The 18,801-nt window shown below is 40.4% G+C and overlaps 1 protein-coding gene across 3 annotated transcripts in view; it reads right to left on the bottom strand.

Moving 5' to 3' along the window:
- The window catches only part of rno (PHD finger protein rhinoceros), a 127,201-nt gene that overhangs the window by 46,665 nt on the left and 61,735 nt on the right, over window positions 1-18,801 (bottom strand). For 2 of the 3 annotated variants that reach the window (XM_071694236.1, XM_071694238.1), the window contains 3 exons: window positions 15,086-15,202; window positions 14,025-14,184; window positions 4,664-4,791 (listed from right to left, as the gene is read on the bottom strand). In XM_071694236.1, coding sequence (XP_071550337.1) covers window positions 4,664-4,791; window positions 14,025-14,184; window positions 15,086-15,202 — 405 coding nt within the window. The remainder of the gene's footprint in view (window positions 1-4,663; window positions 4,792-14,024; window positions 14,185-15,085; window positions 15,203-18,801) is intronic. The other variant, XM_071694239.1, reaches the window with a different exon arrangement.

Raw genomic sequence — 18,801 nt, 5'->3', positions numbered from 1 at the left:
CTTTCATGATCTTTGCATTATCTGCACAGACAGTCAAGTATGAGTCCATACCTTTAGGGAAGTCATTTATGTACATCCAGAAGAGTAATGATTCCAGAACAGAATCCTTTGGCACTTTGCCATTTAACTCTACTGACTCAGAGATGACTCCTCTAACATATGTCCTATGTTCCCTTCCACAGAGATAATCTTTTATCCATTGAAGGAGTGTTTCCCTCTCCCTTATGTCTGTCTGGTGGTCCAACTTCTTATTCATCCTACCATGCAGTACAGTGAAATATGCTCTTTGGCAGCCCAGATATAAACAATATACTTAGCACTCTGACAGAACTGAATCTCTCTCTCATAGAAATCTTGAGGTTTGTTACACATGACCTTTCCCTAAAACAGTGCTGTTTCTCACTTAAGCAATCTAAACTTTGTAAAATATCATGCACTTGATTTCTAATAATCTTTTTCAGTCTAACTCCTTTATAACTGAAATCCTCCATTTTCAATACTTTGCCATCTCTAAAAACTGAGCGTTGCATTGCTTCAAGCATCATTCTGATTCTTCCTTCTTTAACCATCTCTAAGAAGTGCTTTTTCCCTTCACTGCTATTAGTGTATATTTGTTCTGGATCACTGCAAATCTTTGGACACTCATATAATACTAACACTACTGTGCACCTCCTTTGTCTTCTGTATCTTTCTTTACAATCATGTACACTTCTTGGCAGAGCAGGCAAGATATTATCTCTTCAATAAGCTTCATTTTCACAACACCAACAATACTAAGAGCACTTTCCCTTCTACGATCCTTGAATTCCAGCTCTTAATCCACTTGTACTTGAATACATAATTTTCAGTCTGACATTACTATTTCCTATCACTCCTACCCTCTCTGCAGTGCTGGTAGGGTTACTCCTTCTTTTTGCCTTGAGTGGTGTCTCCAGTTTTTATCTTCTGACTGAGCTCTTTGCTTTTCTCCCTCTCTTCCCCTAATTTATCACATCTAATGAGTATAGGGCATATTCTTCACCTGTTTCTAGCACTACCTCACTTATGCAGGAAATGTCAAACATGCATGAGAACAAATTCTAATGTACATCTTCTGGCTACTACACACCACATCAGTTCATTCATTTTAACTAACCTGATTATTTGGTTAACAAACACTGCTCAAAAATTATAAAGTTTATTTACCTAACTATAGATAACTGACATAAAATCCCTTTTTCATAATCTGCAGCTCTACAAAATGCCCAACAATTTTCTTCAAATCTTAAAATGAAAAAAAATCATATCTCAGCAAATATTCAACAGACAACACTAAGCTGTTCTACATAGAGATGTCATCCAAATCTGGTGAAGTAGGAGAGAACAGCACCAGGGTTTAAAGCAATTACAGATCACTCAACCCTTCTTCTACATAACAATGCATGAAGGAGCTTTATGACCAAACGAAGAGTCTCTTTCCACTGAAGAGAAAAACAAACAACATCTGCCAGTTTTCTGAAGATCAAAATAGAATTTAGCTTTTTAAGGGGCAAGTATGAAGTCTGTTGGGGATGAGAGAGCTTGGGAAGTGAGTCAGTTGTTGTTCGCTGATGATACAGCGCTGGTGGCTGATTCATGCGAGAAACTGCAGAAGCTGGTGACTGAGTTTGGTAAAGTGTGTGAAAGAAGAAAGTTAAGAGTAAATGTGAATAAGAGCAAGGTTATTAGGTACAGTAGGGTTGAGGGTCAAGTCAATTGGGAGGTAAGTTTGAATGGAGAAAAACTGGAGGAAGTAAAGTGTTTTAGATATCTGGGAGTGGATCTGGCAGCAGATGGAACCATGGAAGCGGAAGTGGATCAAAGGGTGGGGGAGGGGGCGAAAATTCTGGGAGCCTTGAAGAATGTGTGGAAGTCGAGAACATTATCTCGGAAAGCAAAAATGGGTATGTTTGAAGGAATAGTGGTTCCAACAATGTTGTATGGTTGCGAGGCATGGGCTATGGATAGAGTTGTGTGCAGGAGGATGGACGTGCTGGAAATGAGATGTTTGAGGACAATGTGTGGTGTGAGGTGGTTTGATCGAGTAAGTAACGTAAGGGTAAGAGAGATGTGTGGAAATAAAAAGAGCGTGGTTGAGAGAGCAGAAGAGGGTGTTTTGAAATGGTTTGGGCACATGGAGAGAATGAGTGAGGAAAGATTGACCAAGAGGATATATGTGTCGGAGGTGGAGGAAATGAGAAGTGGGAGACCAAATGGGAGGTGGAAGGATGGAGTGAAAAAGATTTTGTGTGATCGGGGCCTGAACATGCAGGAGGGTGAAAGGAGGGCAAGGAATAGAGTGAATTGGATCGATGTGGTATACCGGGGTTGACGTGCTGTCAGTGGGTTGAATCAGGGCATGTGAAGAGTCTGGGGTAAACCATGGAAAGCTGTGTAGGTATGTATATTTGTGTGTGTGGACGTATGTATATACATGTGTATGGGGGTGGGTTGGGCCATTTCTTTCGTCCGTTTCCTTGCGCTACCTCGCAAACACGGGAGACAGCGGGCAAAAAAAAAAAAAAAAAAAAAAAAAAAAAAAAAAAAAAAAGCCTTTCTCCACAAAAATCTGTCTTGATAACCAATCCTGTTTGTTTGGGCACATAAATATGAAAGTCATGTTCCTTCAAACTAGCACCATATTGGTCTTGCAACCTATGAACCAAGTGATGACTAACATCTTCCAGTTATAATGAATCAGACATAGTTTCAGGCTATTCCTGCGAGGGACTGTTAGAGATGCCTACACTGGTATCTATCACCTGGCATTCTTCCAGCATTTACAATGCCACTAAGCACCATGGGAACCTGGTACAAGACCATGACACACTCAATCAATACCTGTAAGGATTCTTTGGCTGCAAGTGGTGAATGACAACCACAAATTTCCCACCAAGCATGAAGTCTCTAGGATTGTTAGGTTGGCCAGATATGTTTGAAAAAGAGGCTTCCAGTATCTATATAGAATCAGAGGTCCAACAATAGCTGAAGTCTCATCAGGAAGACCTTTCATCTAGGAACTTGTGAACCTATTACAGTTCATCAAGAACAACAAAGAGAGTGAAAAGGAACCTAAAAAGCCTGAGCTGACAACAGGGTCATTAGCAGAGTTCCTTGGGATGGTAGAGGCAGCAGGGAAGAAGGCAGCAGGGAGAGGCCTGTTTATGCTGAGATGCCCCAAACTGAAAACAGACCTCCAGGTTGTGCTGATTTCCTAAATGGACCTCTTTAAAGATACAAAAATAAAGCATGGTAGCCTAAGATTCCCAAATCCTTTAAATCTTTCACTGCATAATCAGGTGTCAAGGGGTGCCTAAAATGACCAATCATCATCTGAAAAATGGATTCTTATATAATATACCCAACCTACATTTTATGTGGGATCACAATATGTGACTTTGCTGTTCTGCGAGAAACCTACTTCTACCAGTCAGTCTTTTCATGGTCAAAATTCGTTAGTACACTGGTGTAAGCAGTAAAAAGTGCACTAAAATTTCGGTGAAGGATGGAAGTTGGAGTAAGCTTGAGCTCTGGGTGCAGTATGCCATGTTTTGTCAGCAGGTCAATCTCAATTACCAGAGTTTTGCAAAGATCTGTGCTACTTGTGCGATTCAGATATGACTGCTATTGTGATCTTTCTGCAACCCACTGTGTTTGTTAATATGGCATCCAAATGTCCAGCAACATCTCCTACCCAAGAATCAATACTCATATGGAAGAGAACCTCTCTGACCTTATCTATTTTCAACAGAAAAAATGTCCCAGATTTATCAAATGACATTTCCGTTTATCTTTTTGTTAAATCCTAACTTACTTATATGATGAAAATTTGGTTAAAACACATTTGGGGTTATTGTATATCACTCTTTGCACACATCCTATTTTTCAATATGTTTAATGGCTGGCAATATGCATTTCTCTTTGAACATTGTTTTTGCAGAAAATGATGCCCACACAAAACAAGGGAGGAGTGTACAAGTAGTTTCATTTTCTCAAAGAATCTTGAAGTTTACAAATAAGACATCATAGACACCTTGGAGTCACATAAAAGCATTACGTCAGCAGTAATTGAAAAAAAAATTACATTCTTAAAAATGATGCAAAATCAAGCTAAAAGTATTCTACAAACTTAAAAATGCACTACACATTCAGAATTCTGCTGAAGACCTGAATACATTCTTATATGTAGACAGAAAATACTGCAAGAAAGGAAAATACTTTTTCAAATGCCTGGGAAAAGCAATGGGTAAATCTAAAAGTTACTAGCAAGACAAAAAAAAAATCAGATATATCCAAATGTAACAGCAATAGGTATAAAGCAAGTGATAATTAAATAAAATAGTTGTACTCTGGAACCACCTGCCCTTAACCCCATATTTCCCATTAAATCAACATCTTGCTGCTAAAGCTTCTGACGAATGTAACCCTTATGAAAAGCAAGAAAAACCTGTACAGATCTGTCTTGAACTTTCCTGCCTTAAAGAAGCCCACCTTACTCTATTTGCTGCAGAGCTTTAAAGTTGCATGAGCCCCATGAAAGGGGTGAGGGGTTATATGATCAACCAAATAACTGAATCAACAATATCATCAGTTGAAGTTACATTCATTGAAGAAAGAAGAAACATCTATAGATTATCTAACTCACTGGTATGTTTGGGATTTTTGTAATGGGTTCCATCCGTTCGACTGACCCAATGGAAACTTCAGGAATCCACAGTGCACATGCCACATGCGCCCATTTCTGTCCAGATTTTGTTGACTTCATGGCGCCCCCTGTTGATATAAAATCACAATGTATGTTGAAACAGCAGTTGACATAAAAAATGAAAGTAAAGCAAGATAAAGCTAAAAACAGTAATGTATAACATCTTAACACCAACATTTCAAGGAACCCATATCAGAATAAATTCAGTAAAAGATTATGACTATGTAAGGAAGTGAGTGTGAAAAAAGAAAGTTGAGAGAAAATGTGAATAAAAGCAAGGTATTAACTAAGTTCAGCAGAGATGAGGGAGAGGTCAGCTGGGGTTTGAGTTTAAGGGAGAAAAACTGGAGGAAGTGTAGTGTTTTAGATATCTGACAATGGACATGGCAGTGAATGGAACCATAAAAATGGAAGTGAGTCACAGGGGGGGGAAGGGGATAAAAGTTCAGGGAGCACTGAAGAATGTGTGGAAAGAGAGAACATTATCTATGAGGGCAAAAATGGGCACGCTTAAAGGAATAGTAATCCCAACAATATCAAATGGACATGAGGCATGGGCTACAGAGAAAGCTGTGTAGAGGATGGTGGGTGAATTAGAAATGAAATGTTTGAGGACAATATGTGGTGTAAGGTGGTGTGATCGAGTAAGTTAGGGTAAGAGAGAGGTGGAGAGAGGTGAGCTAATAAAAAAGTGTGGTTGATTGAGATGAAGAGGGTGTGCTGAAATGGTATGGACATTTTTTTTTTTTTTTTTTGCCGCTGTCTCCCGCGTTTGCGAGGTAGCGCAAGGAAACAGACGAAAGAAATGGCCCAACCCACCCCCATACACATGTATATACATACGTCCACACACGCAAATATACATACCTACACAGCTTTCCATGGTTTACCCCAGACGCTTCACATGCCCCGATTCAATCCACTGACAGCACGTCAACCCCGGTATACCACATCGCTCCAATTCACTCTATTCCTTGCCCTCCTTTCACCCTCCTGCATGTTCAGGCCCCGATTACACAAAATCTTTTTCACTCCATCTTTCCACCTCCAATTTGGTCTCCCTCTTCTCCTCGTTCCCTCCACCTCCGACACATATACCCTCTTGGTCAATCTTTCCTCACTCATTCTCTCCATGTGCCCAAACCATTTCAAAACACCCTCTTCTGCTCTCTCAACCACGCTCTTTTTATTTCCACACATCTCTCTTACCCTTACGTTACTTACTCGATCAAACCACCTCACACCACACATTGTCCTCAAACATCTCATTTCCAGCACATCCATCCTCCTGCGCACAACTCTATCCATAGCCCACGCCTCGCAACCATACAACATTGTTGGAACCACTATTCCTTCAAACATACCCATTTTTGCTTTCCGAGATAATGTTCTCGACTTCCACACATTCTTCAAGGCTCCCAGGATTTTCGCCCCCTCCCCCACCCTATGATCCACTTCTGCTTCCATGGTTCCATCCGCTGCCAGATCCACTCCCAGATATCTAAAACACTTCACTTCCTCCAGTTTTTCTCCATTCAAACTCACCTCCCAATTGACTTGACCCTCACCGCTACTGTACCTAATAACCTTGCTCTTATTCACAATTACTCTTAACTTTCTTCTTTCACACACTTTACCAAACTCAGTCACCAGCTTCTGCAGTTTCTCACATGAATCAGCCACCAGCGCTGTATCATCAGCGAACAACAACTGACTCACTTCCCAAGCTCTCTCATCCCCAACAGACTTCATACTTGCCCCTCTTTCCAAAACTCTTGCATTCACCTCCCTAACAACCCCATCCATAAACAAATTAAACAACCATGGAGACATCACACACCCCTGCTGCAAACCTACATTCACTGAGAACCAATCACTTTCCTCTCTTCCTACACGTACACATGCCTTACATCCTCGATAAAAACTTTTCACTGCTTCTAACAACTTTCCTCCCACACCATATATTCTTAATACCTTCCATAGAGCATCTCTATCAACTCTATCATATATATATATATATATATATATATATATATATATATATGGAACCATGGAAGCGGAAGTGGATCATAGGGTGGGGGAGGGGGCGAAAATCCTGGGGGCCTTGAAGAATGTGTGGAAGTCGAGAACATTATCTCGGAAAGCAAAAATGGGTATGTTTGAAGGAATAGTGGTTCCAACAATGTTGTATGGTTGCGAGGCGTGGGCTATGGATAGAGTTGTGCGCAGGAGGATGGATGTGCTGGAAATGAGATGTTTGAGGACAATGTGTGGTGTGAGGTGGTTTGATCGAGTAAGTAACGTAAGGGTAAGAGAGATGTGTGGAAATAAAAAGAGCGTGGTTAAGAGAGCAGAAGAGGGTGTTTTGAAGTGGTTTGGGCACATGGAGAGGATGAGTGAGGAAAGATTGACCAAGAGGGTATATGTGTCGGAGGTGGAGGGAACAAGGAGAAGAGGGAGACCAAATTGGAGGTGGAAAGATGGAGTGAAAAAGATTTTGTGTGATCGGGGCCTGAACATGCAGGAGGGTGAAAGGAGGGTAAGGAATAGAGTGAATTGGAGCGATGTGGTATACCGGGGTTGACGTGCTGTCAGTGGATTGAAGCAGGGCATGTGAAGCGTCTGGGGTAAACCATGGAAAGCTGTGTAGGTATGTATATTTGCGTGTGTGGACGTATGTATATACATGTGTATGGGGGGGGGGTTGGGCCATTTCTTTCGTCTGTTTCCTTGCGCTACCTCGCAAACGCGGGAGACAGCAACAAAGTATAATAATAAAAATAAAATAAATATATATATATATATATATATATATATATATATATATATATATATATATATATATATATATATATATATATTTTTTCAAACTATTCGCCATTTCCCGCGTTAGCGAGGTAGCGTTAAGAACAGAGGACTGGGCCTTTGAGGGAATATCCTTACCTGGACCCCTTCTCTGTTCTTTCTTTTGGAAAATTAAAAAAAACGAGAGGGGAGGATTTCCAGCCCCCCGCTCCCTCCCCTTTTAGTCGCCTTCTACGACACGCAGGGAATACGTGGGCAGTATTCTTTCTCTCCTATCCCCAGGGATAATATATATATATATATATATATATATATATATATATATATATATATATATATATATAAAGAGAAATGAGTGAGATACGGTAGAAAAAGGGAAATATGTGCCAGAAGTGGAGGGAACATGGAGAACAGTGAGACTAAATTGGAGATGGGAGGATGCAGCGAAAACCATTTTGAATGAGTGAGGCCTGAACATGCAGGAGAGTGAAAGACATTCTTGGGACAGAGTGAATTGGAACAATGTAGTATACAGGGGTCATTGAGCTGTCAGTGAACTGAACCAGGCAAAATGAAGCATCCAGGGTAAATCACGGAAAAGGTCTGTGGGGCCTGGTTGTGGAAAGGAAACTTTGGTTTCAGTGCATTACATATGACAGCTAGAGAATGGATGTGTACAGATGAGGCATTTCTTAGTCTGTTCCTGGCACCATCCCTCAATGTAGGAAATGGCAATCAGGCATATAAATATATTTATATTTATCATTTATTCATTATGCTTTGTCGCTGTCTCCTGTGTTAGCGAGGTAGCACAAAGAATCAGACGAAAGAATGGCCCAACCCACCCACATACACTCGCTGTCTCCCATGTTAGAGAGTTAGCGCATGGGAACAGACGAAAGAATGGCCCAACCCACCCACATACATATGTATATACATATACTTCGTCCACACACGCAAATATACATACTTATACATCTCAACGTATACATATATATACACACACAGACATATACTTATATACACAAGTACATAATTCATACTGTCTGCCTTTATTCATTCCCATCGCCACCCCACCACACATGAAATAACAACCCCCTCCCTCCAAATGTGCGCGAGGTAGAGCTAGGAAAGACAACAAAGACCACTTTCGATCACACTCAGTCTCTACCTGTCATGTAATAATGCACTGAAACCACAGCTCCCTTTCCACATCCAGGCCCCACAGAACTTTCCATGGTTTACCCCAGATGCTTCACATGCCCTGGTTCAATCCACTGACAGCATATCGACCCCGGTATACCACATCGTTCCAATTCACTCTATTCCTTGCACGCCTTTCACCCCCCTGCATGTTCAGGCCCAGATCACTTAAAATCTTTTTCACTCCATCTTTCCATCTCCAATTTGGTCTCCCACTTCTCCTCGTTCCCTCCACCTCTGACACATATATCCTCTTGGTCAATCTTTCCTCAATCATTCTCTCCATGTAACCAAACCATTTCAAAATGCCCTCTTCTTGCTCTGTCACCCATGCTCATTTTATTACCACACATCTCTCTTATCCTATTATTACTTACTCGATCAAACCACCTCACACCACATATTGTCCTCAAACATCTCATTTCCAGCACATCCGCCCTCCTGCGCACAATTCTATCCATAGCCCAAGCCTCGCAACCATACAACACTGTTGGGACCACTATTCCTTCAAACATACCCATTTTTGCTTTAAGAGATAATGTTCTCGAATTCCACATATTCTTCAAGGCTCCCAGAATTTTTGCCCCCTCCCCCACCCTATGATTCACTTCCGCTTCCATGGTTCCATCCGCTGCCAAATCCACTCCCAGATATCTAAAACACTTCATTTCCTCCACTTTTTCTCCATTCAAACTTACCTCCCAATTGACTTGACCCTCAACCCTACTGTACCTAATAACCTTGCTCTTATTCACATTTACTCTCAACTTTCTCCTTTCACACACTTTGCCAAACTCAGTCACCAGCTTCTGCAGTTTCTCACATGAATCAGCTATCAGCGCTGTATCATCAGTGAACAACAACTGACTCACTTCCCAAGCTCTCTCATCCACAACAAACTGCATACTTGTCCCTCTTTCCAAAACTCTTGCATTCACCTCCCTAACAACCCCATCCATAAACAAATTAAACAAACATGGAGACATCACACACCCCTGCCGCAAACCTACATTCACTGAGAACCAATCACTTTCCTCTCTTCCTACACGTACACATGCCTTCCATCCTTGATAAAAACTTTTCACTGCTTCTAACAACTTGCCTCCCACATCATATATTCTTAATACCTTCCACAGAGCATCTCTATCAATTCTATCACATGCCTTCTCCAGATCCATAAATGCTACATACAAATCCATTTGCTTTTCTAAGTATTTCTCACATACATTCTTCAAAGCTGCCAAATCCATACATCCTCTACCACTTCTGAAACCACACTGCTCTTCCCCAATCTGATGCTCTGTACATGCCTTCATCCTCTCAATCAATACCCTCCCATATAATTTACCAGGAATACTCAACAAACTTATACCTCTGTAATTTGAGCACTCACCTTTGTCCCCTTTGCCTTTGTACAAGGGCACTATGCAAGCATTCCGCCAATCCTCAGGCACCTCACTATGAATCATACATACATTAAATAACCTTACCAACCAGTCAACAATACAGTCACCCCCTTTTTTAATAAATTCCACTGCAATACCATCCAAACCCACTGCCTTGCCAGCTTTCATCTTCGGCAAAGCTTTTACTACCTCTTCTCTGTTTACCAAATCATTTTCCCTAACCCTCTCACTTTGCACACCACCTCGACCAAAGGACACTATATCTGCCACTCTATCATCAAACACATTCAACAAACCTTCAAAATATTCACTCCATCTCCTTCTCACATCACCACTACTTGTTATGACCTCCCCATTAGCCCCCTTCACTGAAGTTCCCATTTGTTCCCTTGTCTTACGCACTTTATTTACCTCCTTCCAAAACATCTTTTTATTCTCCCTAAAATTTAATGATGCTCTTTCACCCCAACTCTCATTTGCCCTCTTTTTCACCTCTTGCACCTTTCTCTTGACCTCCTGCCTCTTTCTTTTATACATCTCCCACTCATTTGCATATATACATATATATATATATATTCATTTTTATTTATTTATTTTGCTTTGTCGCTATCTCCCGCATTTGCGAGGCAGCGCAAGGAAACAGACGAAAGAAATGGCCCAACCCACCCCCATACACATGTATATACATACACGTCCACACACGCAAATATATATACCTATACATCTCAATGTACACATATATATATACACACACAGACACATATACCCATGCATACAATTCACACTGTCTGCCTTTATTCATTCCCATCGCCACCTCGCCACACATGGAATACCATCCCCCTCCCCCCTCATGTGTGCGAGGTAGCACTAGAAAAAGACAACAAAGGCCCCATTCGTTCACACTCAGTCTCTAGCTGTCATGCAATAATGCCCGAAACCACAGCTCCCTTTCCACATCCAGGCCCCACACAACTTTCCATGGTTTACCCCAGATGCTTCACATGCCCTGATTCAATCCACTGACAGCACGTCAACCCCAGTATACCACATCGATCCAATTCACTCTATTCCTTGCCTGCCTTTCACCCTCCTGCATGTTCAGGCCCCAATCACACAAAATCTTTTTCACTCCGTCTTTCCACCTGCAATTTGGTCTCCCACTTCTCCTCGTTCCCTCCACCTCCGACACATATATCCTTTTGGTCAATCTTTCCTCACTTATTCTCTCCATGTGCCCAAACCATTTCAAAAGACCCTCTTCTGCTCTCTCAACCACGCTCTTTTTATTTCCACACATCTCTCTTACCCTTACGTTACTTACTCGATCAAACCACCTCACACCACACATTGTCCTCAAACATCTCATTTCCAGCACATCCATCCTCCTGCGCACAACTCTATCCATAGCCCACGCCTCACAACCATACAACATTGTTGGAACCACTATTCCTTCAAACATACCCATTTTTGCTTTAAGAGATAATGTTCTCGACTTCCACACATTCTTCAAGGCTCCCAGAATTTTCGCCCCCTCCCCCACCCTATGATCCACTTCCGCTTCCATGGTTCCATCCACTGCCAGATCCACTCCCAGATATCTAAAACACTTCACTTCCTCCAGTTTTTCTCCATTCAAACTCATCTCCCAATTGACTTGACCCTCAACCCTACTGTACCTAATAACCTAGCTCTTATTCACATTTACTCTTAACTTTCTTCTTTCACACACTTTACCAAACTCAGTCACCAGCTTCTGCAGTTTCTCACATGAATCAGCCACCAGCGCTGTATCATCAGCGAACAACAACTGACTCACTTCCCAAGCTCTCTCATCCCCAACAGACTTCATACTTGCCCCTCTTTCCAAAACTCTTGCATTCACCTCCCTAACAACCCCATCCATAAACAAATTAAACAACCATGGAGACATCACACACCCCTGCCGCAAACCTACATTCACTGAGAACCAATCACTTTCCTCTCTTCCTACACGTACACATGCCTTACATCCTCGATAAAAACTTTTCACTGCTTCTAACAACTTGCCTCCCACACCATATATTCTTAATACCCTCCACAGAGCATCTCTATCAACTCTATCATATGCCTTCTCCAGATCCATAAATGCTACATACAAATCCATTTGCTTTTCTAAGTATTTCTCACATACATTCTTCTCACATACATCCTCTACCACTTCTGAAACCACACTGCTCTTCCCCAATCTGATGCTCTGTACATGCCTTCACCCTCTCAATCAATATCCTCCCATATAATTTACCAGGAATACTCAACAAACTTATACCTCTGTAATTTGAGCACTCAAATTATATATATATATATATTATATATACATTACTTTCCATTTGAAGATCTCTGTGTACTTGCTATCAGTGTCCTTACTCTTCTCATAAGTCATCTCATCAGATAATATGTTTCCCTGTTTATGTTCTCACTTTTGTGCTTGGTGATGATACCTCCTTTATCCACTTGAAAAAATAAAGATGCTGTTGTTTTCCCTCATCCATTTCAGAGCAGCAAGGTATCCTCTTAAAATTTTGGGTGTTGTGACACTGCCAATGCCTTGTAACACTATTTTCCAATGGATCCCCTTATTGTAACATGGTGGAGCAAAAGGATTTCTATCCGAAAAACCACTTTCCATGACTCTCACTTTACATAACTACATGACCCAAATATCTTACACCCACCATCCTAACATCAATCACTATCTCCTCTCCTCACCGTTACCTATTACCTTTTACCTAATTGCGCCCTGCGTTGATTTTACTATTAGTTCTTTAGTTTTTCTTGCACTATTAACCTCCTTCGAAAACATCTTATTCTCCCTTAAAAAAAAAATCCTTGACTTAGGTTCTAAGGAATATAACTAGCCTTTATAACACGGGGTTCCTATGGGGAACATATCAATATAAGTTTTGCTAAGCTAAGTGGTGCACTTCCAGGTACGCAAATCTGAGATTAAATGAACCACCCCCCCTTCCCCCATGGTGATCTTCATCTCTTACACCTAGATAATATATTGGATATGTTCATGCCAGAATGTAAGTCCAAGCTGTCAAGGTTGATCAAACTCAAAAATGGAACTACATGTGTTCCTGGGGTATAACACATAATTTGGGAAAACAAACAAAATTAAGAACATACATATGTATTGAAGACCCTTCTTTGCCTAGAATGCTCAGTGAAAGTATCTGTAGGTATAACTCCAACAGTTATTCATAATGGCAGATCCATACTGGGAGCAAAATTCTCCAATTTACAGCATATATATGGGATGCAATTTACTTGTGTAAAATATATGGAGCAAAATTCTCCAACTTACAGCATACATAAGGGATGAAATTTACTTGTGTAAATATATCATTGTGCATGTGCTTCAAAGAATGTATTTGGGTACAATACACAATGCTTCCAAAAGAGACACTGGCCAAAGCATAATATTCATACAACACAAATGAGATTTAACATATCAAAAAGAATAAATCTCTTGAGATAAGCATAAGCTTGCCCACATAATCCCAGTGGTGCTAGAACCATTTTCCATCTATCTAATCTTATAATACAGGTGTATCAACTGAGACATGGTTAACAAATGTTAAGGTGAAAAGTTTCACAAAAAATATAGCTACAGGAGGACTGTTCAGCACGTGTACTAATCATTTTGGCAAAAATACAAAGAGCAGCAGTACATTTCAGCTATTCTAATTTCTTAGCATCAATAGTAAAAGGGTGCATCTTCAACAAAACAATGAAGGTCTCTGTTCAGAAGGCACTTTGATGATCAAGTATTACAGAATTCAGGAAGACAAACATCAATTACATTTCTTAAGTTCACTAAAATAAGTAGCTATTAAGAAACTCACCTTTGTTTGGACAAAGAACACAATCAGGTTTGATGCCAAGTGAGCAAGTTCGACAGAGCCACGAGCCTGAAGGGATGGCTGTAATTCCATAGCAAGCTTGGTGGACACATATATTGCAGGAGTCACAAAATACCATCTCATTCCCCTCCTCGCTGTCAGGCTAGAAGCAAGACATATAAAGTCTATCAAAATGATGTCTCACATTCAATATTCAAAGTTGAAATTTGCTCTAAGACAGGATTTCCATTACACATCAGCAGTAATTTAGGTACCTTAATCAACTAAATCTGTCTGATGCATGACAAAGGATATGGTTAATCATTCACTACTGGATTCACATTGTTCGACAGGGAAACATTCCAATTATTTTACTTATCCACCTAAACATCAATCATTGTACAAAACATACAATGTAACACTATAACAAGCATTCATATTTCAAGGGGCAGCACAGTATCATTACAGACCTCCTATAATCTGGCTTTATGAAATATTTGCTTTCATGTTCAAGAGGGAGTTATTACAAGCAGCCCCAACCAATCACATCAGACTCTAATTTCGCCAAGAATCTAAATTTCAAATAATCAATCCCACATATAATTTCATGACTAACCCCTCTGCAATGAAAGCAAAGGCACCTGAAAACAATTAATATCACTTCATTAATCAAAGGTGTGACAGTACATGGTGCGCGACATTTATTCATGGTATACGTCTAAGTCAGGTTCATTATGCTTTCCATCAGACAGGACAAAAATACACAGAAAGTTTCTTTTTTTTTTCTTTCAATAAAATTTACACATACAGTATGAAATGCATGTCTGTGCATATGTGTGTATGTGTGTGATATTACATAATATATATATATATATATATATATATATATATATATATATATATATATATATATATACACAGAAACACACACACACACACACACACATATATATATATATATATAAATATATATATATATATATATATCTGAGTGTGTGTGTGTGTGTGTATATGTGTGTGTGTGCGCATAAAGTGTTTACTAAAAACATTATACTAATACTCACCCTATTATCTGTCAGGTAATGTGCTGATTTTATAGTAAACAAGAGCCTTCGGAGGACAGCACAGCCCCCCAATTCCAAGCTATGTCGGAGCGACATGAATGCCCCCCGCCACAGCATCTTACCAAAGAAGAGTAATCTTAGCAAGTTTGATCAAATCCAATATGATTTAACAAAGCTAGTGATTAGAAACGACAGTCTGGGATGTGCGTGCAGGTGCAAGTCTGGATGAGTGATATGGTTCCATATTTGAACCTGAGCTGAGGACGAATAAATGATAAGACTTGTCAAATTTTAATGTGACAAAATCAAGAATAATTATCAAGATTCGAGGCAACCATATGGATGTAAGTATAAATATGCAATACAGCTCTGTCTCCAAGCTTGGGCTAAGGGTGACCAAAATAAGTAATCTCGCCAAGTCTCATTAAAATGGAATGTGATTTTGCAGCATTACTGAAACTGATATTCTTGATGCATATAAAGACAGAGATATGGGCATGTGATCTGACTCCCATGATCAAAATCTAACTGAGAAATAATGAAATGAGTAACCATACAAAGTCTGATCAAATTCTAACGAAGCTTAGAACAGCTAACCCTCTATTCAAACGGGGATGGATTCTTGGAGAGTGGCATGACAATTAAAACTGCAAAAACGAAAATGGCTTCAGTGAGAAAATGGGGATGTATTTCACACCCCTAAAGCCAGGCTCCAATTCCTTAAAACATGAAATCTGAAGTGTTCAGCATTAAAACTATTCACAATGTGCCATGAAACTTTGCCATAAAAAAATTAATTAAGAATGAACAGAAACTACTACTCACCAATGCGGATTTTGGTTTTCCACTCAAGAACCCGGTAGTTGTGCAGTATATCTTCAATGATTTCACATAATCATAGCTTAAGGGCACTGAGTTTTAGTTTAGATTTTCTATCCATAAAGTCAACATCTGTTTTTGTTATTTCTAGCGCAGGACTGTTTTTAGTCCTTTGGTTGCATTCTATGACTTATGATTTAATACACATCATTCCTTCTCACCATAAAATAAGAAGAAAGTTCACAGCTGTCAAGAAACAATTTGTACATCCTATGCCATTCGTCAACCCTACCCCAACCATGAAATGGTGATAGGCTGACTTAAAATCATTGTGCTTCAAGAATGACAGTCAGCTGAATGCCACAACCCATGCAGTAATTCTTTAATATCTCTCCTCTTTTTTACTGTTTTCCATGTTATTGTCGAGAGTTGCGATAGTATAATGTCAAAATAAGCTGTGTAAGTGTGTTATGAATTATAATGCATATATAAAGATATACATTGATAAAATACTAGATTTTTTTTTTTTTTTTTTTTTTTGCTTTGTCGCTGTCTCCCGCGTTTGCGAGGTAGCGCAAGGAAACAGACGAAAGAAATGGCCCAACCCACCCCCATACACATGTATATACATACGTCCACACACGCAAATATACATACCTACACAGCTTTCCATGGTTTACCCCAGACGCTTCACATGCCCTGATTCAATCCACTGACAGCACGTCAACCCCGGTATACCACATCGCTCCAACTCACTCTATTCCTTGCCCTCCTTTCACCCTCCTGCATGTTCAGGCCCCGATCACACAAAATCTTTTTCACTCCATCTTTCCACCTCCAATTTCCAATTTGGTCTCCCTCTTCTCCTCGTTCCCTCCACCTCCGACACATATATCCTCTTGGTCAATCTTTCCTCACTCATTCTCTCCATGTGACCAAACCATTTCAAAACACCCTCCTCTGCTCTCTCAACCACGCTCTTTTTATTTCCACACATCTCTCTTACCCTTACGTTACTTACTCGATCAAACCACCTCACACCACACATTGTCCTCAAACATCTCATTTCCAGCACATCCATCCTCCTGCGCACAACTCTATCCATAGTCCACGCCTCGCAACCATACAACATTGTTGGAACCACTATTCCTTCAAACATACCCATTTTTGCTCTCCGAGATAATGTTCTCGACTTCCACACATTCTTCAAGGCTCCCAGAATTTTCGCCCCCTCCCCCACCCTATGATCCACTTCCGCTTCCATGGTTCCATCCGCTGCCAGATCCACTCCCAGATATCTAAAACACTTCACTTCCTCCAGTTTTTCTCCATTCAAACTCACCTCCCAGTTGACTTGACCCTCAACCCTACTGTACCTAATAACCTTGCTCTTATTCACATTTACTCTTAACTTTCTTCTTTCACACACTTTACCAAACTCAGTCACCAGCTTCTGTAGTTTCTCACATGAATCAGCCACCAGCGCTGTATCATCAGCGAACAACAACTGACTCACTTCCCAAGCTCTCTCATCCCCAACAGACTTCATACTTGCCCCTCTTTCCAAAACTCTTGCATTCACCTCTCTAACAACCCCATCCATAAACAAATTAAACAACCATGGAGACATCACACACCCCTGCCGCAAACCTACACACACTGAGAACCAATCACTTTCCTCTCTTCCTACACGTACACATGCCTTACATCCTCGATAAAAACTTTTCACTGCTTCTAACAACTTACCTCCCACACCATATATTCTTAATACCTTCCACAGAGCATCTCTATCAACTCTATCATATGCCTTCTCCAGATCCATAAATGCTACATACAAATCCATTTGCTTTTCTAAGTATTTCTCACATACATTCTTCAAAGCAAACACCTGATCCACACATCCTCTACCACTTCTGAAACCACACTGCTCTTCCCCAATCTGATGCTCTGTACATGCCTTCACCCTCTCAATCAATACCCTCCCATATAATTTGCCAGGAATACTCAACAAACTTATACCTCTGTAATTTGAGCACTCACTCTTATCCCCTTTGCCTTTGTACAATGGCACTATGCACGCATTCCGCCAATCCTCAGGCACCTCACCATGAGTCATACATACATTAAATAACCTTACCAACCAGTCAACAATACAGTCACCCCCTTTTTTAATAAATTCCACTGCAATACCATCCAAACCTGCTGCCTTGCCGGCTTTCATCTTCCGCAAAGCTTTTACTACCTCTTCTCTGTTTACCAAATCATTTTCCCTAACCCTCGCACTTTGCACACCACCTCGACCAAAACACTCTATATCTGCCACTCTATCATCAAACACATTCAACAAACCTTCAAAATACTCACTCCATCTCCTTCTCACATCACCACTACTTGTTATCACCTCCCCATTTGCGCCCTTCACTGAAGTTCCCATTTGCTCCCTTGTCTTACGCACTTTATTTACCTCCTTCCAGAACATCTTTTTATTCTCCCTAAAATTTAATGATACTCTCTCACCCCAACTCTCATTTGCCCTTTTTTTATATATACTAGATATATAATAAAATACTGTGCTTTTCCTGAGTATCTTTGAGCTGAAACTACAGGGCTGCTTACTGTCCCTGTAAATCCTGCCTTTAAATTTCTTCCGCCCTTCATAGTTCATTCATCATTATAAGTATGTTATGTTTCATACCTGATCACCTTTCCTTCCATAATGAGGCAGAGCCAAGAAGAGAAGAACTGCCTCATTTGCTCACATTTAGTCTCTGTCTGTCATGTATAATGCACCAAAACCAGAACCCCAATCCACAGCCAAACCCAAGAGAACTACCTATGGTTTTCCATGGCCACTTCATATGCATTAGTTCAAACCAATGATATCACTTTGCCCCCTG

The sequence above is a fragment of the Panulirus ornatus genome, chromosome 57, assembly GCF_036320965.1.
Source record: "Panulirus ornatus isolate Po-2019 chromosome 57, ASM3632096v1, whole genome shotgun sequence".
NCBI classification, from domain to species: Eukaryota; Metazoa; Arthropoda; class Malacostraca; order Decapoda; family Palinuridae; genus Panulirus; species Panulirus ornatus.
Note: the sequence above shows the minus strand (reverse complement) of the source record. Positions and strands in the feature narration are given on the sequence as shown.